Source organism: Phalacrocorax carbo, chromosome 8 (assembly GCF_963921805.1).
Source record: "Phalacrocorax carbo chromosome 8, bPhaCar2.1, whole genome shotgun sequence".
Taxonomy (NCBI): domain Eukaryota; kingdom Metazoa; phylum Chordata; class Aves; order Suliformes; family Phalacrocoracidae; genus Phalacrocorax; species Phalacrocorax carbo.
The window spans coordinates 24,993,136-25,016,279 of record NC_087520.1 but is presented as its reverse complement, the minus strand read 5'-3'; the positions used below and the strand labels follow the sequence as shown (position 1 = coordinate 25,016,279).

Genomic DNA, 23,144 nt, shown 5'->3' with positions numbered 1-23,144 from the left:
TTCTAGGGGCTTACAAATGGGAAACGCTTAAAAATTGCTTGGAGGATATACGTATTCTGTTGTCTAAATTAATAATGTTCCTGTGTGGATAATATCCCAGGAAATTCAGTGAGGGGCGAGGATCTGGGTTTTCATATCAGGAATTCCAAATACTGAACTAAATGCTCTGTTTAATGAGGGTCAGTTTGCTGCACTGCTGAGCCGGCTGAGAGTCAGGTACTTAAAATAAATACTAAATGTTTGGAAAAGAGGGAGAGTGATAAGATGGCAAAACTGCCAGCTGAGTCAGTTATTCAGGACAGTGGGGATTTGAGACCACTGTAAGGAACTTTGAAGTCAGGTGGCAGATAAAAGGCAGTGTTGAAAAATGCATAATTGTATATATTGGAAGAAATATTTTAAAATGCTGAATGTTTCATTCCAGGTTAAATAACAAACAGGATAGAGAAGAGTCGCATGCCATTGTTTGTTCTTTCTCACAGTGCCAGAGCAAATAATTGAATGTTACTGCCTTTAAAACTTTGAAAAAACATTTTTGTTCAACATATGTACTGTTAGAGCTCTTTAAGATCATAAAAAGATTGGACTTTTGCATGGCTACCTACAGATGAAATGAAGAGCAAAACATGCAGGACTAAAAGTCTTCATGGGAGGCAGGAGATGGTTAATTGGTGGGTGGTAGAAGAAACAATAAGTTTGGAAGATTGTTGTGTGACCTGTTCAGGATTTTCCTGCATCAGTGTTTTGTTGCTGGGGGAACGGGCTGTTGTACCAGATGGAGTACCAAGTATAGCTGGGAGCTTTTAGGTATTTGTTTTTAAGCTGGCCTATCCCAATTTCATATATCTTCGGTATAGCTAGGGTATGGAAGTATTCCCTTTGCTAGGTTTGATTAAACACTTATTATTGTGCTTTACATACTAGAGCATGATCTGCTGAAAGTGTGCAGCAGATGTTTGGGTTGTACTTGGTCACTTCCACTTGTGGAACATGGAAAATAAGGTGGGATGAGACCTCAAGAGTTGATCCCAATGATGTGTCTCTGCTCCTAGTCAGTAGATTTGCACCATTCCTGCTTTATTACAGAACCACAGCGTGGTAGGGGTTGGAAGGGACCTCTGGAGATCATCTTGTCCAGCCCCCCTGCTTGAGCAGGGGGCACAGGAACACATCCAGGTGGGTTTTGAATGGCTCCAGGGAAAGAGACTCCACAACCGCTCTGGGCAGCCTGTTCCACTGCTCTGGCACCCTCACAGGAAAGAAATTTTTTTCTCATATTGAGGTGGAACTTCCTGTGTTCCAACTTGTGCCCATTGCCCCTTCGCCTGTTGTTGGGCACTATTGAAAAGAGCCTAGTCCCATCATTCTGACACCCACCCTTTAGATATTTATAGGTATTGATGAGATCCCCCTCAGTCTTCTCCAGGCTGAACAAACCCAGGTCTCTCAGCCTTTCCTCATAAGGGAGATGCTCCAGTCCCCTGATCATCTTGGTAGCTCTCCACTGGACTTGCTCAAGCAGTTCTGCGTCCTTCTTAAACTGGGGAGCCCAAAACTGGACACAGTACTCCAAATGTGATCTCTCTAGGGCAGAGTGGAGGGGGAGAATAACCTCTCTCAGCCTGCTGGCCACAATCCTTTTAATGCATCCCAGGATACTGTTGGCCTTCTTGGCCACAAGGGCACATTGCTGGCTCAGGGTCAGCCTGCTGTCCACCAGCAGTCCCAGCTCCTTCTCAACAGAGCCATTTTCCAGCAGGTCAGCCCCCAGCCTGTACCGGTGCATGGGGTTGTTCCTCCCCAGGTGCAGGACCTTGCACTTGCTTTTGTTGATTTTGGTGATGTTCCCCTCGGCCCAGCTCTCCAGCCTGTCCAGGTCTTGCTGGATGGCAGCACAGCCTCCTGGTGTATCAGCCACTCCTCCCAGCTTGGTATTGTCAGCGAACTTGCTGAGGTTACACTCTATCCCATCATCCAGATCATTGATGAATATGTTGAACAGGACTGGACTCAGCACAGAATTGTGCCTGTCCTACTCTTATAAAGCTCCAGTGACAAAGTGTCTACATCCTTAGAAGGCAATTTATTGCAGTGTCTAAGTAAGATCCTATGTCATTGTGCTTTCCTTCAAAAAGAAACAAAAATTTGGCCACCTGCTCTTTGATTTCAATCTCTGCATTTCTTAATCAGTTCTGCTCTCTGTAGCATGGGGATTATGTTGCTGACTTCCTCTCTGAAATGTCTGGATGTCTGCTTATGCAAAGTACCGTGTGAGAGCTCAGTACTATTGCTGCTGTTCACACAGAATTCCCCAGGCCTGCAGGATGGCCCTTTTACTTATTCATGTTTAGCTTACCAGGCAGAAGCTGCTACCCTATCTGTAGCAGCCTGGGCTTGGAGCCTGTCGAAAAAGCACTTTTACCTCAGACCTCGACTGCAGTAAGTAAAGAGTTGCCCACTTTCTCTCACTAGGGTGCTCTTGGTTCTTCTTTCCAACAGAACCTGATCCTGACTTGTCAGACCGGGTCTCTTGAGCATACTGAGTGGGAGCCTCTGCGAGAGGGCAGACTTCCTCTTCATTTCCCATTTTGAAGAATCTCTTTGCAACCTGTGGAACTGTATTGGTCCACCAGCTATTGTGAACATAGAGGATGAGGCTTTCCTTTTCCCCTGGGAGGTCGTCTTCCTTTCATTTTTCAAAGCACTGGAAAATCAAAATGTTTTAGTCTTTTTCAAAGTTAATTAGTTAGATGACACAAAGCCTGTCAGTATGTGAAGTCCAACAGACACTTGAGCATGCATTGGAATATTTCTGCTTCACATCTTTCTGAAGCTAGTTCAGTAAAATGTTCATCGTGGCCATATTTGGAGAATAATAGCTACCGTGTTCTTCATTAGATGGCATTGTAGTGCTCTTGAGGGGTTTTTACGGTTTTTCAGGTAATAAATAATAATTTATGATCAGTCTGAATGGACTTAAGAAACCTGTCATTTTTTCTAGTTTTTTTGGCTTAAAGCCAGTCAACTTGTACAAAATATCGTGTTTATTTGTGGTTTTAAATGTTGGGGAAGCATTAAACTGGGGTTTGATGGAATAGTAGTCTAATGCAGCATCTTCTATTGATATGTCATCAAAGTTGTTTTAGAACAGCTGTCTTTAGAAAAGAGCCTTTTCAGTTCTGGCTTGTAGCCCAAGGTCGATATGGTTTTGCAGAAGTTAGTTTAATTTCTGATGTATTTTCTTTCCCTTAGGTGTCAGTTGTTGCTCCTTCCCCAGCCAGACATGAAAATCTGCCATTGCTCAGCTTGTTACTGTGGTAGCAGTTTCCATCCTGCACAGCAGCATTAAGAGTCAGACTGCAGTCTCTTGAATGCAGTAAATTCTGACAGGGTGGAGACAAAGTTGTTTTTGCTGCTATTCAGTCTAAATATTTGAATTCTGTTGCTTAGAAAAAGCTGTTTAGTGTTGGTTCTCTAGATAAGTTGTGAGTTGTTATAATCACAGGTAATTTAACTTGCTCCGAAATAACTAGTTTATTCTATATTTGCTGAATTCAAATAGATTTTGCAGAGTTGTTGCAGTTGTCCTACATTGCCAGATTTGTGGGACAAATCTTATATGGTTTTGATGTAGAGTCTATGGCTAAAAAGTGCAGGCTTGGGAGCAGTTTTATAGTGTGCTGATCCTCCATGGTTTTGGTTTCAGTGCTCTCTGAGAAGTTAGTGCCTTCTTATGCTCCCGGCTTTCTATCTCGTTGGTAATGAAAAGAGGAAGCGGACTGGATTGGATCAAACCAAGCTGGAGTCTGTGCTGTTCTTGCAGTCACTGCTCCTGGAGGATCTGATCGCTGTGTTCTTAACTGTATGGGAGTGTGGCTGTTCTGGTCAGTGCCTGCCAACAAAGGCTGCTTCTGGCAGGTGTGCACCTGAGTTATTGCAAGTAAACGCTGGAAAGATGTTCTGTACTGCATTGCAGGGCATGAAACTGCTTATTTCCACCACCACCATGCCTCCCCATTCCCCTCTGTCTCAGTGGCATGCTAATCCATTCAAACAAATCTAGTCTCTGTTATCTCACCTGGTTAACAAGTCAGTGCAAATATGATTGCTGCCTCCCCCAGTAGCTCCCAGCTTTCCAGAAGTAGGTGGGGGCTGCTTGTGAAATTCTCCATTCTTGGATGCCTGCTCTTAGGGTTTGTCCTGGCACCCAGGTGGAAGGGATCAGTTTGTCCTTCTAATTGCATATGTCTGAATGAATCATCATGCAGTGCTTTTACATCCCTTGTCCAGACAGATGAAAGCAGTGCTATTGCCACTGGTGGTTGTACTTGGGAATGGTGGTGAGACTGAGAACACAGGGAATATTAAAATTGTACTATTAAATCAGTTTGGTATGGTTGAAGGGTACCAAGAAATACTTGAATTGCAGGCTATTTTTGGTTTGTAAAAATGCGCTGTTTTCTTCTTGGTGGGCTCCCTCGAACCAGATAGTTTCATTGATTTTACTTTTGAGTAAATGATAAAGAGCTGGAGTTAATGCTTAAGGTCTGGTTTGCTTTTTTGATCCCAGGCACTTTGGGTTAGGGTGTAGATGTTCTGAGAGATTGTACCAGAGATTCCCATGTCTGTAGCACCATTCACCAAGACTAGATTTCTAGGATTTTCTCCTGTGGCTTTACAGAGGCATCAGGTGCTTGTGATTTGCAGCTGAATCGGCTACATGCTACGTATTTTGTGCATGAAGCGGAGGGTTTGGGTTTCTTATTTCATTAATGTAGACGCTGTAGCAACATGTTTTTTCTACATTGATCCCAAGCATGTATATTTTTGCTCTTTCCGTAAAAATAACGGGCTCCATTCTGAATTTGGAACTGCACAATGCATTGATGACCTCATCTGTTACAGTCCTTGCCTTTTGCTATATAGTTTCTTTAACCATTCTCTCATTTGGTCTGTGCAAGAAGTTCTCACAAACACTGGTAAAACTTTTGTGTGCATCAAAGTTAGACATGTGCCTCTTACATTGGAACAATGCGTGCATATTTCCTTTGATTTTGGGGGTTAATGGCGTCGATTAACACATTTTAATAGATGGCTAGTTGTGGCTGTCTATGTATGTGTATATGCTTGTTGTTTTGCTGTTAATTTAACCTCATGTGACTTTTCAGCCCTTGTGTATTACATATCTCTGTGTGCATATGTATGTGTCCCCATTTTTTATATGTACATAAATATATACACACAAGTAGTTCATAGCTAAATTAACAACAGATTCTTCCCAGGGACATCTCTGCTTTCACTCTCCTTTGTATCAAGGCAATATATGAACTGATACGGCATCTACATCCTGCTTCTGACAGGTCCATAGATCTGCCTTAAGAACATAGTTCTCCAAGGCAAAGCATTCCAAGACCACCTGAAAGTATTTGCTTGATGTGTAGTGCATGGTGAAGATGGACAGAAGAGTATCCTGTACTAGAAGACCTTCCCTTGCTGGTCTGTCTGTACACCTGTACGTATAGAAACTGTTTATAGCTGAGCAAGAATTTTCTGTTTCTCTGAAGGTTTCTGTGCATCCTGAGTGAAACCTGCAATAGAGATGGATACTGAAGGCTTTGGAGAGCTTCTCCAGCAGGCAGAACAGCTTGCAGCCGAGACGGAAGGTATCTCTGAGCTCCCTCATGTAGAACGCAACCTGCAGGAGATCCAGCAGGCTGGGGAGCGCCTGCGTTCCCGCACTCTGACCCGCACGTCCCAGGAGACTGCAGATGTTAAGGCGTAAGTGTGGAGCACCGGCATTGGAAAATCTATGCAGAGGTAGAAGCTGTTTACAGGTTTGGTTCTGATGTGTGGGGAGTCTTGCCAGGAGGATGTGCTTGGGAGAAACAGAATGACTGCAAAGCTGTTTTTCCTGCCCCCCATCTTTCTCCTATTTGGGGGGGGGGGGGGGGAAGTAACTGAAGGATTTTTCTGAGGAGCTACTGTTCCTGATTGCCAGCGCTAAAGCCAAAAAGTGCAATATCTTGTTCCGGCTGCTGCTAAACACATTTACCAACATGCTATAGAATTTTTCTATCTGGAAGGACTTGGCAGCTGTGCAGTACTGCAGTGGAACAGCAGAAAGAGTTCAGCAGGGCTGAGGCAGTTAGATATACACATAGGGCTGTTTAAAGTTCAGTTTTTATGCAGTTTTCCTAACACAGCTGGGAGCACTGTCTGTATGTGGCTGACCTAAATATTGGCAATTAATTTTGGTTTAGAGTTCTGTCTGTTCAATACTAATTTCATACCTCTACAATTTTTTCCTTATAGGTCTGTTCTTCTCGGGTCTAGGGGTCTTGATATATCTCACATTTCTCAGCGACTAGAGAGTCTAAGTGCAGCCACTACATTTGAGCCTCTTGAACCTGTGAAGGACACTGACATCCAGGTAGGGGCATTTCTGACGTGTGAATTATGCTGCGCTTGTAACCGTGGTCCCTGTGTTGTGGTTCAAGGCTCTTCTAAGGCCATTGTGGAAATAGTCTTGCTCTATATTTCACTGGCTAGAAGAATTACACAGGAGAGATGCTGCTTTCAACGATGGAAGATGTTTGAGTTAGCTATCAGTAGCAGCGTTAAGTACCAGATGGGCAGAAGTACTTTAACTTCCAAACCATTGCTGAAGTCAAGAGGAACCATGTACTTACTGCCTTTGTGGAGCTGACTTTGTTGGCTTTGCAAGCCTAAATTGCACAGGGAAACCTCTCCCTCATAGTTTTGAGGCTTTTTTTAATGTCTGGTTGGAAGAACACAAAATTGCCGCTTGGCAATTTTGAGGTGTTGGCATAGGGGGAATTTCGGTCAATATGGAAAAGGGGTGAGTATAGCTTTTTCTTTCACTGTATCTCAGATGTCATAACCTTGTCTTCATGGTAGACTGACTTTTCTGTGTTTCATATGCTTTACCAGTGTGATTTAATCTTGTAAATTTTCCTGTAGATTATCTCCCCAGGTGCCTTAGAAATTAATGTGACCCATCTGTGTTTTGCTTTATGATAGTTGCCTGCCCTTGTGGAATATCTTTCTTCATGATGAAGAAATCTGTGGTATTCATTACTCAGTTAAGAGCTAGGTGTGGAATTGATGTTGTGGGTTGTGTCTGAATAACAGTCTGAATTACTGGTTAATCATTTTGAAGCTTATATTCTCTCTGTACTGGCAGATGGCTAAATTAGGGTGGTGAAGAAAGCCCTAAACTACTTAACTTCAGAAGGGAAAGGGAAGCCTGTAAAGAGCTACCCCATTTTGCCTATGGGATGTTTTATTTGAGGATTTGGTGCCATCCATTTTGGGTGGGTGGGCCCTTAGTGTACCCTCATCCTAGTGTTAGGAGCCCTGTGGTGGTCTCTCTTCAGTTGGATTTACTTAATCCCTTAGTCTCTAAGGTCCGTAGCCTTTCCAGGAGTAGCAGTGTGTGCCCTCTGTCCTGTAGCAAGGAGGTGTTTCCTTGCAGGGTGAGCAGTACTCTTTCATGTCAGGGCTGCCTTCAGCCTTCCTGGGTTGGGAACACAGCAGGGGGAGTGTCTGTGTGAGAACCAAACGCTTGGGGCATCTAATGTGTTTCTCAAATGTGACTTATTGTGCCTTTGCACCTCTTTACCTTCTGGTGATTCCTAGCATATTTGGCTATCTTCTCTCATCCTCCCCAGATGATTTTGCTCCCTTTTTCACTGAACATTAGCGCGCTCTGGAGACTTTATTGAATGATCACGTAGTGATAGCTCTATAAACCACTGTTTGCTTTCTGTCTCTTCTCATTTTGTTCCTTTGTTTCAATTTCTGATGTTTTATTTCTGATTGGTAAATGTCTTCCTTGTCTCCCATACTGTCTAAATTTTTTTTTTCAAGGTTTACTAATGCTGTTACTTCTTTGATTTCTGGTGTTTTTTCTTTCTCCTTTAAGAGCAATCTTATTGTAGATTCTCAAGCCCAGAAGCAGTGGAGCTCTTGACTCTTTGGATTCTGAGATTTGTGGCATATGGGAAATGGATAGGACTGCGTAATACTCATTTTACTTTATTTTTCTGGTTAACTAAACAAAACGTGAAAACTTTCTTCTTTTTTATTATACCAGATCTCAAGGCCTTATTTGATATGGTGATTCTGGTGATGATCTCAGTGTATTTTTTCATCTCCAGTGTGTGTGTGTACATTTTTTTAATGACATGTCAATATTTGAACATTTTTCATTAGAATATATTTCTTTAAAAAAAGAAGTATTTAAGTTTGAATTCATGGCAGTTGATATTATGGACTAAGCCTGCTATAAACTAATAAAATTATTTAAATAAAAATAAGCATATTTTTAAACAAAAAAAAGTGACACATGAGATTTCTTAATTGGAAAAGTTTGAAGGATGTGGGAGGAGATTTTTTTTTTTTAAAAATATCTTACCACCTGAAGTCAAGACATTTTCAGCCACGCTTAAACAAATTTGGTATCTGAGACCCATTGATTTCAACTCCAAGTGATTTCTGTGGGAACTGGGTACTTACCTTGCATAGGCCTTCTTGAAAGTTTCTTAAATACTGGTCCATTTGCATGTTTAGGTGCTGAAATGCCTCTGTCTAGCCATTGTTTTCAATCTGCCTTTTTGCTGCTAAAGCGAATTATTTCCTTTGGTCTCACAGGAGAGACTATTTGAAATGCAAACATTTTGAAATACAAGCTGGATACTTTTTTCTTGATATAAGGCAGTTTAATTGACTGAACATTTTTCTGTGGCCTATTTCTCATAGGATTCTAGTTCATCCTAGTGGAGCTTGAGACAAAGCACGTGTGTAAGCGTGTATGTAAATGTCATGTAGAAAATAAGAAATTTAATAAAAATGTTTAAGATTTTGAATAAATACTATGTTTTAAAAATAAGCTTATATTGTGAATATAGCTACAATTGTATCTTCCTGTTATGGAAGAACCTCAAATTTAGCATAAATACAGTGGTTAACTGTAAATCAATGTGTTTAAATGGCAAAAATAGGTGAATGAGAGTCAGGCCTTCCTTTAGCTGTTTTCCTAAAAAGTACAAATGAAAAGCAGGATTAAAGTCAATAGTTTAAATCGAAGTTCCACACTTGCTGTTTTGAATCATGATTAACACTGGTGATTTAATCAGTGATCACTTTAATTTAAAACTAACTACTCATGTTTGAGGCCTAATACATGTGTGCTTTGAATCTTAAATTTTTTTTTTGCAGGCCATGTGCAGAAAACATTCATAGTAAATTAGCTGAAACCGATTTGCCGTGGGAAGGTGCTCCATTTTTAGGTCATCCTGCAGGCACATGAGTACCACATCAGTCTTAAAGGTTTTGTCCTGTTAGTTTTGCAGTTAACGAATGTAAGGTTTTCTATTTGCAGTCAAATCTCAGGCTGTCTGGCTGATGTTGACAATGGTCAGTTACCTGAAAGTAACTTGTTCAGAATATGGCCAAGCCCTGTGCTCATCTGTAGGTTCTGGTACACAGTCATCAACAACAGGGTTATTGATCCTTTCAGGTCCTTTCAGAGCAGTTTTTTATTAAGGTTTTGTTGTTAGTTACGCAAGAGGGCCTTCATGTTACTACTGGTTGTCCTTTAGGTGTGTTAACTAGGTAGGTCTTAAAATTACTTGATGCTTTAGATAAAGATGTGCTACAAAAGCTCCTTCCTATGTTACTTTTTTTAATACCTTCTGATTATTATGTTGGGATTTCTTTTCATTCTTCCTAAGCTTATTATGGGTTAGTCATAAGGCTTTTTTGGGTTTATTGTGTTTATTTTGGGCCAGATGTAGCTACCCCTTTACACCATGTGGCATTCTTCCTCCACAAGTTGCTCCCATTGTATCTTAGAAGGCAGTGTGCAGGGTGATAAAAGGAAGGGAACTGGTTTATAATTTTACAGGACTTTACTGTTCCTCTGCTGTTACTCCCTATTTACACAGACATACTGGTAGGTTTTAATTCTACCTACCAGTAGAATTGGGATTGAGAAAAGGTGTTCTCTTCAGCATCAAGCCTGCAGCCTCCACTTTCTAACGTTACCATTACTCTTTTTTTAACCAACAAAAACTTCTTCCAAAATACTTAATGAACTTGCTTCACAGTTTATTGTCAGTATTGTAGGCTCAGTTGTCCTTTCTCAGTCCTGTCTTTTCCTGATGTTCAACATACTCACAAGCCTGCATAGTTTGCAGCAAATTTGTGAAGCCTTTTGTCCAATCTGAAACTTCTTTGTCATTTGTAGATTCTTTAGTACTTTAATTATTGTTGCCTATGAAGTGTCCTTCAAGCTTCAGCTGGAGCAGGTAGTGTTATCAGTTCATAAATACTTTACAGCATAATTTGATTAAGAGGCTGAAACTTTTTTCGGGTAAGTACCTGAAACTGCAAATCTGCACACTCTTTCTCACTGTAAAACTGCAGTGAGACTCTGCGCTGGTACAGCCTATGTACACCGCAGCACCGGAGTAGGTGGTGCTCTGGAGGTGAATATGGGTGCTTGTGCCAGAGGTGTAGACCTAGTGCTTAGCCTTTGCTGACTTGCAATTCCATGAAGGTTACAAATATGATTAAATCTTTATTGTATGATTTTAGGTTTCTGCTGACTTTTAATTTCTATTAAAGCTCTTACAGCAGGAAAATACTTAGACTTCCTGCTATGTGCTCCCATATTGCTCCTTTGCATCCAGTAATTTCTCGATGGTTTGCTTGAGCTTCTCCAGCTTTCTTACCTCAGTATTTACTTATTGTCTCTGTTCCTTCTTACGTTGCGGTATATTCTAGCAGCCTGTGTGTGGGCAGCATAGAGAGATAAGCTAGAATCTAACCTCTCAAACGACAACAGACAGTACTGCAGAGGGAGGATTCCAGGAAGTATCCTGTTTCTTCTAGAGAGACTAAAACACAGCAAGAAAAATCCAAAGGGAGCATCCTAGGGCATGAAGTCCCAGGATGTTGATGTGAGACTTTCGGAAAGTGTTAAGAGAATCTAGGAATTTGCCTTAATAGAAGCCTCAGATCGGGTTAACAAGGAAGAGGGACTTTCAGAATCTCTTTTACATGGTACTCATAGTGCTGACTAAAAAGTAGTACACCAGATTGCAGCTCAATTAATTATCTGAATTATTTATCAGTTGTAAAATGTAGATTGCTTGCACATAAAAGGGTTGCGAGTCCAGGAAATGTCTCCCACTAGAGCAGTAGGCCGGGAAGATTATGAAAAAGATGTTAGGCTTGCCACTAAGTTATAGGAATTTGTATTTTTCCTCTCTCGTTTCAAAGATTGTCTTCTTAAATAGCATGCAATGCAACACACCCTTCTCACAGCAAATGCAGCTCATAACAATTCCTGTGTTGAGAGTGTATAAAGATCAAGATTTTTTTAACTTGTCAAAAAAGGCCTATTTTAGCAAAAAATTTTCGAAGTTGAATATGGTAGTCAAGTGATTCTTGATGTTTTCAATGCCATATTTAGCACATAAATGCATGCTGGGTTTTTTTTTTAAATTATTACAAGTACATGGAGAGGCAGCACTATTGTAACATGAATGGTAGGGCCTGGCTCTTGCACATGTGCAGCTTCGTTGATGTGTGGATGTCAGAGAGAGGTTTGGTGCTGCTCTAGTAAACTTGTTTAGGGAACCCAGTACGGGTTAGCTGCAGGATCAGGGCCTGATTAATACCTACTAAGATAGCTTGGTTACAGTATACATTATGCTTTACTGTGTGCTTTGTGTTTTGAACATGTCACAATGGCCTGATACTAGATTTAGCCCCTGTATGCTTGTTTTGAAATGTCTAAGCCCAAAGTCATGGTGGTAATTTTAAGAAATGGTGTTGCTCTCACTTTTAAGGCTTGTTCCAGCTCTGCAGATCTGTGAAATGACTGCTGGAAACAGACATGAGCTGTCCTTGCGTACATTGTTTATCTGCTTAGAAAGTCTGAGGTCAAGTCCTGGCTCCATTACACTGAAGGAAAGTTTTGAATTGATCTCATTTGTACAACAGTTTCACCTTGGTGTCCTGATCTAGGCAGAACTGAAATTAAAGGTTGCATACCAGGGTTTGGTTTTGATTTCTGGGTGCGGATGCTCAGAGTATTGACTGAGTAGCTCTCTGGAGGTCCAGATACAGAAATAAGAGCTCTTATCTAAATGAGGGCAGAGGTTAGAGTGAAACCTGTCCAAGTGGCAACTGAGGCAGACTGAAATTAAGTATGTGGGATATTTCCAAGTTTTTCAGAGTGCCGTAAACAGGCTTTGTATCAAAACCAGCTTTGATTTCTGGTTTAGCATTGGTAGAATCTGGGTCCCAGGATGCTCGCCGCAGCACTGTGTGTTCTGTTTGTGTGTATGTATGCATATAACTCATAATTTTAAAACACTCTGACATCAGGTACTGAAAGGGTGCATGATTCAACCAGTGAGCTCTTATGCTATTTTATATTACCATTTGTGATTTACTTTGTGGTATCTGCTAGAATAATACCAAAGCCTGTGGTAATCTACTAGAGTGTAACTAAAATCAGAGTTTATAAATGGAAATGCTGACACAACCTTAAAGGGGCAACCTCAAGTGCTGTTCACCATCCATTGTTTGCATTAGCTTAGCCTGAAAATGCATTTTTTTCCTCTTGCAGATTTTGTCCTTTCCCATTTGCCAAACATTGATTTCTCCCCCCCCTCCCCGCCCAAGTCCTTCAGTTCTAATGGAGCTTGAAATTAAGGTGGCTTTATTTTTCTGTTGCTTCCTTGTTCACCCTAATCAATGATGCCAGCACAGCTGTGGGGACCTTTTAACCATTGCAGAGCCAGTACAGTGAATACAAGAGGACAACCGTCTTCCTTTGTTTTTCTGTGTTTTGTTTGGTTTTTTTCTTCGGGTCAGTTGTTGGCTGTCAGTTTCTGCATTGCTGCAGTCGGAATAAAAAATATTATTTGCAGTCATAGTTGTGAATTCCTAAAAAGCTGTAGAAATGTCATGCTCCAAAAATACCTCTCTACAAAGGTTCTCAGAAGTAATTTTTTTTCATCCCATTACTAGTGCATGCTTGTATCAAACCCTGTGATCTTCTTTGCTTAGGTTGTCTCATTGATTTCATTCAGGATTTGATCCTTAATGTATACATTTAGGCATGTAAATCAAAAATATAAATACCCTGGTAATTAAACGTGGCCAGAGGCAGTTTTAACATAATTGAAAGTGGTGATGTGGAATGAATATTTTAACATGCAGCAAATGGAGCGAAGGGATGTGGACCATAGAAATATAAATTACAGAAACTTTCTCATGTCATTTCTAACGTGTTTGCATGTGTCCCTTCTTTTAGGTAACGTGTAACAATTTTACATAAACCTCTAAGGGAAAACTGCAGCCTGTCAGTGACTCTCTGCTGGGTGATGAGGCTTGCAAGGGCTTCCACAGCCTGCAGCCTTGCCGAGGCAGCTGGGGGTTCGTAGGTCTGCCTGCCACCTCCTGGACACCTAGAGTCTCTCAGGGCCCCTCAGAATGAACAGGTCAGCCCTGATCCTCCCAAGGCCCCTGCTGATCAAAGACTGCCCTGGGAGATGGCGAGGTGTGTGTAGACTCTGGGGTGTGGCTGGGGTTTAAGAGTGCCGGGGACTCTATTTCATAGCCAGCATGGGTCTCTTGTTGGTTTTGTTTTGGGTTTTTTTTTGTTTGAAGTTAAAAACAAAACAAACCACAAACAGGCAAACTCCAAAAAAGCTCCTTTTGGCATCTGGCAGGTAGGTGAGTAACACTGTGTGAGAAGGGAGGCGAGGAGGGAGAAGCCCAAAACACTGGGAATGTATTTGGGGTTTTGGGGTGTTTGGTTTTTTTGCTTGTCCCTCTTTCCTTCACATGCTTAGTTTACATCTTGGCAATCTTCTCTAGTTTTCATTGGTGATTTTATAGCATGATTTAGTAGTGCAGTTTTAAACCACCCTGGCCTTATTAACCTTAAAAAGAAACACAAGCATGCCATAAAAACTGAAACCATGGCACATTTAATATAGAATACTCTATGGTGTTTAGTTGGACAGATTAGTCACTCAATAAATGTTGTGATACTGAATTATTTCAAATTCACTTTGGTTGGCTGCATGCTAACTGGAGTAGTTATCTGGTCATCTTCCAGTTCATCAGGGTTCTGATCATGGATTCCTAACCCAAAGGGGTTAGGAACAGGGATAGAAGAGACATGATCTGCCTCTCTTGTTTACCCAAGATGAAAGAGAGAGTATGAAAGGGACATTTCAAAACTTCATGCTAATGCAAGGTCACAAGATGTAAAAATTGAGAACTCTTGTTCTAGTAGTTATGTTTATTGATCTATTTAAATTCTGTTGTGTCCTGGCACATTTTATATTTCCTGTCTGCTTAATCCAGATATGTTCTTTGCATCTCAAATAGGTATGACTGTAGACTTCTAATAAACATCTTTGAAGTATCTATCATAAACATCTTAAAACAGGACCAGATTTTGAGTTGTAACACTTCATTCTCCCCCTCCCCTTTTTTCCTCCTTATACTGTGTAGCTCAGCTCTGTGATGAAAATTGTTCCAATTCCTAATTGAATGTTAACTCGTACCCCGGTAAAGGAGCAAATATGGTATAAAATGCAGTTTGGAGATCATGTAGTCAAAACACTGCCTCTCCTGTGTTGAGCTGTAGACATTTCGTTCTCTCCTTTTAAAACACCATGTGTAGCTGAAACTCTAGAGCAAAGATTGGCCGGTGGGATGTGATTATCTGAGTTAAAAATTCACCAAGACCCTGCTTGGAGCAATGTTAGTATTGCAAGAAGTACTGTGGGATCACTAATGACTCTCAGGATCCTTGTTGCATCTTACCAGGAGGACAGCACTTCTGGCAACACAGTACCTCTTAATGTCACGCTGTCCTATTAATATAGTGCTCGCTGAGGTCTTGTATTGACTACTGACCTAGACAGTGTGTGCTGAGCATGTGCAAATGAACTGTTGGGGTTAGTATTTTCATGGTGCTGGAAAAATTTAGTAGAATGGTTTCATCTCTGTGGTTATACAGATTGGTGAGAAGAAACAATGCTGAGATGCAAATTCTTTCAACCTGGCAATTTGCCACCTCCATGTATCATGTGATAGAGCAATTCCTTGGGCTAAAGAGATGGTTTGTTTTATTTAAGGCTCAAATGTAACTTTTGCAAAGCACCGCTCCGTTTTGTTTTGCAAGATACTGATATTTCCATCAATTTGGAAACCGTTACAAAGAAAGCATAGACTTTATGGGAGAGGATTTGGAGATTTCCAGTACCTTGATTATAGCTCTGAAATAAGGTCTGCAGGGCCATGCTTGAATTTAACAGTGGAACTGGTTATACACAGAAGTGAACCCAGTTCAACTTTGTTGCATCTAAAGGGGGGAAAAAGTGTGAAAAATCAAGAAGCTAAATTAGGTTTCTAAGATATTAATAGTATTTTGGATAGTAACACTATAAAACAGTCTGGAGTGGTTTTGTTTGTGTTGGGTGTTTTTTTTTTTCTTTTTTAATGTATTTATTTTTGAAGCGATCCAGTTCTTTCCTGAGTGGACCATGGTGTGTCCTTCTAGTGCCTCTGTGGAAATAGGAAACAGACACTGGGCTTTGGGAAACCCTGCTTATAGGCATGTGGAGGCCTGGTGGCTGGCAGGGACTTCTCACAGATGGCAGAAGCTTTCAGTGTGTGTTGTGCTGGGTTTGAAAAATGAACGTTTACCTATTTACGTCAGTATGGCTTTTCAGTTCTTACTTCTGAAGAGAAGAAATAAAAATTTCCCAACTGCAGTAGGAAAAAAAGAATTTTTGATCTTCAGCAAACTTTCTGAAATGGACAGAGTGGCTTGGAGCTGATCTGTATGAAGAGAGTTACCTTTCTCCTGAACTATTGATTTTGATTGTGTCTTTATTACTTAAGCATTGTCTTGAGCGTCTTCCTCAAGTAATCCCTCATGCTGCTGTGAGCTGTACAAAACAAATTGCTCTTTCATGAGGGAAGTTTGTAATGTGAGCAGGCCGGACTGTCTTGCTGAACTCCTGTGGACGCAAACAGCATAAAACCCTGCGCACTTTCTTTCCAGCAAGGCTGTTCATCAAATCTATAAGAAAAACCAGCAGCTGCTGCGGCTCTCAACTCCCTCTCCTCCTTGGAAGCCCCCCTAATTTACTCAGGCCTGTTGAAAGTGTTACTCATGAATTCTGCTGGGCTTTATAACCAAACGATTTGCGTAATTTAAGAGTCTGGGAAAGTCCACAGGTATATTGTTGTGCATGCCTTCCTCTTCACTGTAGTAATTAGTCAGTTTGGCTCCACATCCAAGAATCTTAATACTAGGCATTATCAAGCTTTGGTTTAAAATAGTCACAAACTAACATGTACACTATTTACCAATGCCTGGGCATCAAACTGTGGAAGTACTTAAGCTTCTCCATGCAAAACGGCAGCCTGAAAATTTGGCAGTTTGCAGAAGAAATGTTTGGGTTGTGTGTATGGATATTTAACTTTCCTTTTTGAAGTCAAAATGAATTCTTATTCCTGCCAAGATACGCTCCTGAAAGAAAGTTATAGCCTTTTGAGGTGGAACTAAGGACACATGCATTTGCTTCACTCATTTAGATCTTTGGCACAACTTCTGTTCTTGTGGCATCCTTCCTGTTTTCTTTCCTGTCCTTTATCTCTCATCTTTTTTCCACTCTCATGTTTTTTTTTCCTTATTCCAGTTGTATTTATTCCCTTTGCTTTCCTACCTTGGGTTCATATATTACCTCCTTTCCACTCTTTGCTTGGGTCTGTGCTTTGAGAATATTTTGGGTGCAAGAGGGTTATTTACTTACTTTGAGCTAAGTCATTAAACTCCTGTTTAAACAAAAAACAGTTGTTGCGAAATGTCTCGTGTTGGTTTTCTGTGCACATGGAAACGACCAAAAGAAGCTTAGGAAGATGAGTTGAAAATTTTCTGTACCGTTCCTTTATTTGTATCTCAGCAAGGACACAAGATGCATGGTGCTTCCACCAGAAAGGATCTGCTTATGCAGCATTTTGAACCACAGCTAACAGATTATTTTTTTACTTAAATGGAACAGCGTGCTTAATTGTTGCTTGGTAAAAATGGCTTGAGAAGGTTGGAGAGACTTAGTTTTAAAGTAACTTTATAGAGTATAAAACAGCATGTTGCCAGCTTTTGTGACTGCAGTGCAAGTCTGTGGACTGTCCCTTTCAAGCACCAATGTCTGGATTCTGTGGTATCTTAGTCTTTATTGTGGGGAAGGGGAGGGAGGTTTTCTAACCTGTGGTATTTTTGAGGGAGCAAAGGGAAGGCTTGCCAGTGTTACGTGAGTGCTAGATGAGGAAAGACTGTGTGAACACATCAGTACTCAATTTCAGTTTCACCAGTTTTGTTAAACCTTTTTGAATGGTTCAACTGGCTGTCTTAAACCTGAATTAAAGATGTGGCATTAGCTGAAACTATATTTGTCAGAGTTGATTTATTAGATTGGATTTGGGACACATCTATTCAGTTACCTTTATGTGCTCATGACCAGCACTGGATAATTCAGAGGAGAAACACTGACAAAAGTGTTCATGGGGATATATGCTTGCTTTATTAGGCTTCACCCTGTTATCTAGTGCTTAGAGATTGGTTAAAACCATGAGGCATACAAATGATAATTCTTTCCACAATTTTAGTGTTAAATGCAGCTCTAGATATTGTTGATATCCATATACATACCGAGTCAGTTTTTAATCCCATTATGTTTTTGGCCTTGCCATCCTCCTGTGGTAGTAAGTTCCACAATTCAATTACAGATTGTGTTTAAAATTTATTTCCTTTTATTGGTTTTTAAGCTTGGCATCACTTAAACAGACATCCTTTCCTGGATTTCTGGATCTGCCCTTTCTAGATCACATATTTCAGACTTTTAAGTACCAGTACTTATTTGGTTCCTTTTTTAGAATGTTATCCGTCCCAAAAGTGTTCCCATCTTGTGTCACATGAGGGGGTATACATGGTTTTGCTAATTCCCCAGATCTGTCCTGCAGGTTTTCTTTTTGAGAGTGGCTGTCCAGCTTACACCATGATCTTGAGAAAGCCACATTGTTGTTTGGTTTCTCTGATAATAAAGTTCAGTGTAGCCAAACTCAGTGTGAAAGGCAGAAGTAGCAATCTGTGAAGGATTTGATTTTAATCTTAGATAAGTAGGAGTGCACAGGTGGGGATACCGTACAGTATCATGACAAATCCTTATCTCTAAATGTGTTTGTTAGCCAGTAGGATTCTTTGGGCCAGATTCTAATGTACGAGAAATGACATTTCTGAAGAGAAGTGGGGGAGGAAATGGAGAGGAGAGAAAAAAACTACCACATTTCAAATAGATGAGTGGGAACCTGCATGTTATCTCCAGATCCTCTCAGTAGTAATTGATTTTTGCCTGCTATGGTTACCATATAGTGACGCTGAAACATTCATTATTTCTTTCCTCTCCTGCCCAAAGGCTTGTAACAGAAAATGGCATGTTTAAATCCTTTTACTCTGTTAAGTAGATACAAAAACCTAAAGGCTTTAATGAATCTGAAATAAGCACTAATCTAGTAGTCAAAAGGCCTAAGAGACCATGCCCGTCTTGAGGTCCTAGTGAAAGCTAAATGGTACAAGCTGGATGCAAAGACCCCGCCTCGCTGTGGAATTACACATTTGGACACTGTATTTGGTTTTGGTTTTTTAAATAGAGCTAGCCCTGCCATATTTCTCTTCTTGGTCCCTGTCTAGCTTGATTTAATTTTTTTCAAGGTTAAAGATGGCTTATCGAGAAAATTTTGCAGCTTATTTCTAATGGTAAGAAGCTTGATTACTCAATAGATACAGTGAATCAATATTGCTTCTCTCATTTTTGCTTTGTTATTTGACTTGAGGTTAATGTTTTGGCTTCATATTTGCTGGTAGGATGAAGTGCATGATAGTGCCATACATAATTAGTTAATGTGCTGTGCTAAATGTTCCGTTTGTGGCTTTGTACCTTTAGATGCCTTATTCTCTACCTTTTCTAATGGCCTCTTGATTATTTTTTTTTTTTCCCCTCTTCTGAGGAAAAACTTTGCATCTTCTCAACAGTTTCTGCTTTTAATAAGCTTGTGATTTAGTGAATTATGGAAATAGGCACTCAAGGTGGACGCATCTGCCTTGTTGCTGGAATAGGGCAGAGCTGAGCTGGGAAGGGATTACCATCGACTAGTTGTGTAAAACCTTTGGCTAAGAGTTGATCTATAACTTGTCACTCAGTTACATTCCTGTGAGTCGCTGTAGCAGAACTGTTAACTCCTTTCCTTCTTTCCTCTGGGTTACCGTATGCGCTCGCTTTTTCCTTGCGTTATCTGAGCCTTTTACATTTTTTTTCAGAGGAATCTCTCCAGCATACAAGATGTGTTAGTGCTGTGTCATTTGAAAGCTGTCAGAAGGCAGTTAGGAACCTCTAGGCTGCCTTCTGCCCCTTTGGTTAAGGTAGGTCCACTGAGTCAGCAGGGCAGTCCTCTGTATGAAAAGAATTGGGGCTTGCCTTGACACTTAGGGGTCAAGCTTCTTGCTGACACTTAGGGGTGCTGGGTTTGGGGAGGAAACATTGCATGTGAGCCCGTCTGTCCCCAGGAATGCCAGAAATGGCATGCCTTTTGCAGATCATCACCAGGAAAAAAGAAGCAAGTCATGCCTTTTACTCAAAAGTTATCCCTATGATAAATACCCAAAGCTTACTTTGTGGAGAAATAATGTCCTTTTGCAGCAGGACGGATCTCCTTCTAGCAGTAAAATGAGCGTTAGGGGATTTGAACTTGCAGAGTCTGTCTTAAGGGCAGGATTTTGTTGTTTGTCTCAATAGATCTATCTTCTCTTAGTTGTAGGTTTGCTGTGTGTGTCTCACAAGATTTCTTCCTCAAACTCTTCTGCATTTGTTGCCTCTTAAGAAGTGCCTGTAACATTTTCTCTTTCTGAGATGAAATACTAATTTCAAGCCAATATATTATGTATTAGCAATGCATCCTGGCAACAAATGTTGCTTGAAACCACATATTCTGAGAGGAAAGTGGGAAGCACAATTCAAAGACTCGTGTTGTTGCAGAGATGGCTCAGCAGAACATGTTGCATGTAGGAAGTGCCCTTGTGGATTCAGAGAAGGTTCATCTTGCCATGTCAGGGGAGTTTCTAAATCCATTGATTTTATGCAGACCTCCGAGGTGGATCCTCTTTCCTTCAGCACCCCTGGTTATTGTCATCTACAGGAAAGAACACACCTTGGTTCTGGGAGTGCAAATCCAGTGTTTGTCTTGTTGTAAGCATGCTGGATGGTTATGGCCATCTCACACCAAGGAAGATGGTTTAAGCTTTCCCCGTTTCTCTAAAGCCCATACCATTTACATGAATATACTGTGCATAAGATGTTCTTTGCCTGGTATGTGGCCACATGCATCTTGGTTTGTAGGAGCATGTGTTTAACTGGTTTCTTGAAACAGAATTTTTCTCTGATACTTTATATGAAGCTTACTATGGAAACTTTGAAATTAGGAGGAGTCAGATCCTGAAGTAGGAGAAGGATGGCTACCACTTATAATTGAAATGGGTTTTATTTGCACTATTGTATATGCTGATTAATTGACTTTAAGCAAATTAAACAGTCACTCTTGACAGCATCTGGTGCAAGAGTTATAATCTGGTTGTACAGGCCACTGAAGAGCATAGATAGCCAGACAGGCTGTGCCTTCGCATTAGTGAAGCTCTTTTCCTAGTGTCAAAGGCAATAGCTTGGTTGATTTCATCCTTTTCCTAACTGAAGTTCCAGAGTGATAAATTGAAAACTATCTTGACAGGTATCCTGTACCTATCTTGCCTTATATAAAATGCATGCAGCAGACAGTGAAATTGGATCGCTGTCACATGTGACTAAAGAAAAGGGCTTTTCGTTTCTTTCACGATTTTTCAGCAAGTGTTGCAATTTATTTTTGCAAACTGAATGTGTGGTTAATGCACTTCCTTGAGAAGCTGAGGAGTTCTGTTAAATGGGTGAATTCATGGAGGCTTTTGTTCTTGGGCAGGGTAGGTAGGACCTCGGTTTAAACATAACTCCTGAGCTTATTGAGCTATTTTACTCCCTCCCCGACCCCCCATCTTGATAGAACCCTTTGCTACAGTTATAGCACCAGATCCTTGGCCTTGCCGTGTAGTATTGACTAATTATCTTAAAAGATGAACTTAGAGGTTCCAGAACAAATCAGGACACCATATCAGCACCAGGAGTGGCATCCTCCTCCTCTGGTGGAGCGGCCTCCACATGGTTATATAGCAATGCTGCTTAAAGTAAGGCTGACATGTTTCCGAGTTAAGTGCTGTTGTAGTAGTATTTGTGAAAGCAATGCTATGTGTTAATAAATGTAGTTTTCATTGATGGGCACAGCTTCAGTGGAAATCTTGTTTACTCTGACAGTCTCACAGCTGATTCCTTTGGACTCTTCTTTTCCAGGGCCATCATGAGTGTAAATGATTCAAACTGCCCTTCAAAGTGTTTCTATGAAAGCAGTGCCTTTTGAAACACCATGGTACATTCTGATGGAGTAATCTTGTCTGTGGGATCATCAGAGCTTCCTTTTGCATTAATACCAAAGATTTAGTTGCTTGTTACTTCTGGTAGCCCAGCAAAACTAAAATTAAGGGAGAGCTGTCGTTCATTCCTTGTTTTCTGGATTTAGTGTGGTTTTGGGTTTTTGTTTGGTTGGTTTTTTTACTATTAATCTCTTAAGGGACCTGCATAGGTGCCACTAGGAGCATCTGCTGAACAAGCTACCACTACCAGTAGGAGCAGAACTTTGCAGAGCTCAGATGCTATATCAGACTTCTGTGGTCAGATGCATTTATTACAAAAAAAACCTTAGTGATTCTTAGGATGTAAGTGTTATTGAAATACCTTTTAACAGAGTTGACTTTATCTTAAAGAGAAACTTCAGCTGGTTTAGAGCGCAGTTACACCAACAGGCCTAGGATATAGAAGCACAGGGAACTGAAGGCTGATTGTGCTGGTTTTGGCTGAGAAGGCTGAGACGGCTGAGATTTCTCTTCACTGTGGTGGTCAGGGACTTTTCCAGCTTCCGTGTGGTTGGTTTGGGTGGTTTCCCTTTCCATTGCATTTTTGTTGTTTTTTTTTTTTAATTATTAAACTGTTCTTATCTCAACCCACGAGCGTTGCTCTTCTGATTCTCTCCCCCATTCCACCGGTGGGGGAGTGAGTGACTGACTGTGTGGGGCTGAGCTGCCGGCTGAACCACAGCAGTCTCTTTGGGGCTCAAGGGTTGGAGATAATAACACCTGCTGGTCACAGCACCATGTTTTCATTTTTGCAGTTTGTGTTAAAGATTGGTGGTGTTTTAGTCTGCTGTGTTCTGCTGTGATTAGTAATGTTTTGCCTACGAGATTTGTTATGCAAACACTGGTTTTCAGCTTTATCTGGTGTTTGGGGTTTGTGCTGAAACTGTTACTGTACTTTGGATACCACCTTGTTGAGACAATTAGCAATTTTACCTCCTCCTTGGAGAGATTTTGTATGGAGGAAATACAGAATGGTATCTTTGCACCTTTTTTATGATGTCTCCACCTTTATTAACAACCACCTTTTTGTATCTTGAACATCCTTGGGTGGTTAAGGTGCACTTATTGTTAGTTTTTGGCCTTGTTGTTTTGGTTTTGACAACTTAAGCATATCACCCAGAAATCTCCCCCAAGGCTAGATAGTTACGAGTGGCAGGGCATGTGGGATAGCATGGGCAAATACCCAGGGCAGTGGGCACCCCCAGTGTTTTGGAGTTTCACCCCTGAACAAGTGCAGAATCCTGAAAAACTAGTAGAATATTTGGAGAAAGTATGTTGTTACGCTGGGAACTCCAGAGAGACACAGATAACTGCAACATGCTGGGGCCTGGCCCATGCGTACTGAGCCCTGCTCAACAGTATTCAGTGCTCCCAAGGGGAAGGGAATGTCTCTGGATTGAAAGGCAAAGTGACTGGCACTACGGCCACTCAAACCCCCAGGACAAGCACTGTGGCTGCCCAAACCCCCATGACA

The 23,144-nt window shown here is 41.0% G+C and overlaps 1 protein-coding gene across 1 annotated transcript in view; it reads left to right on the top strand.

Moving 5' to 3' along the window:
- Positions 1-23,144, top strand: part of NUP93 (nucleoporin 93) — a 91,409-nt gene that overhangs the window by 2,039 nt on the left and 66,226 nt on the right. The window contains exons 2-3 of the mRNA XM_064459270.1: positions 5,565-5,778; positions 6,313-6,430. Of these exons, the coding sequence (XP_064315340.1) occupies positions 5,600-5,778; positions 6,313-6,430 (297 nt within the window). The 5' untranslated portion in view covers positions 5,565-5,599. The remainder of the gene's footprint in view (positions 1-5,564; positions 5,779-6,312; positions 6,431-23,144) is intronic.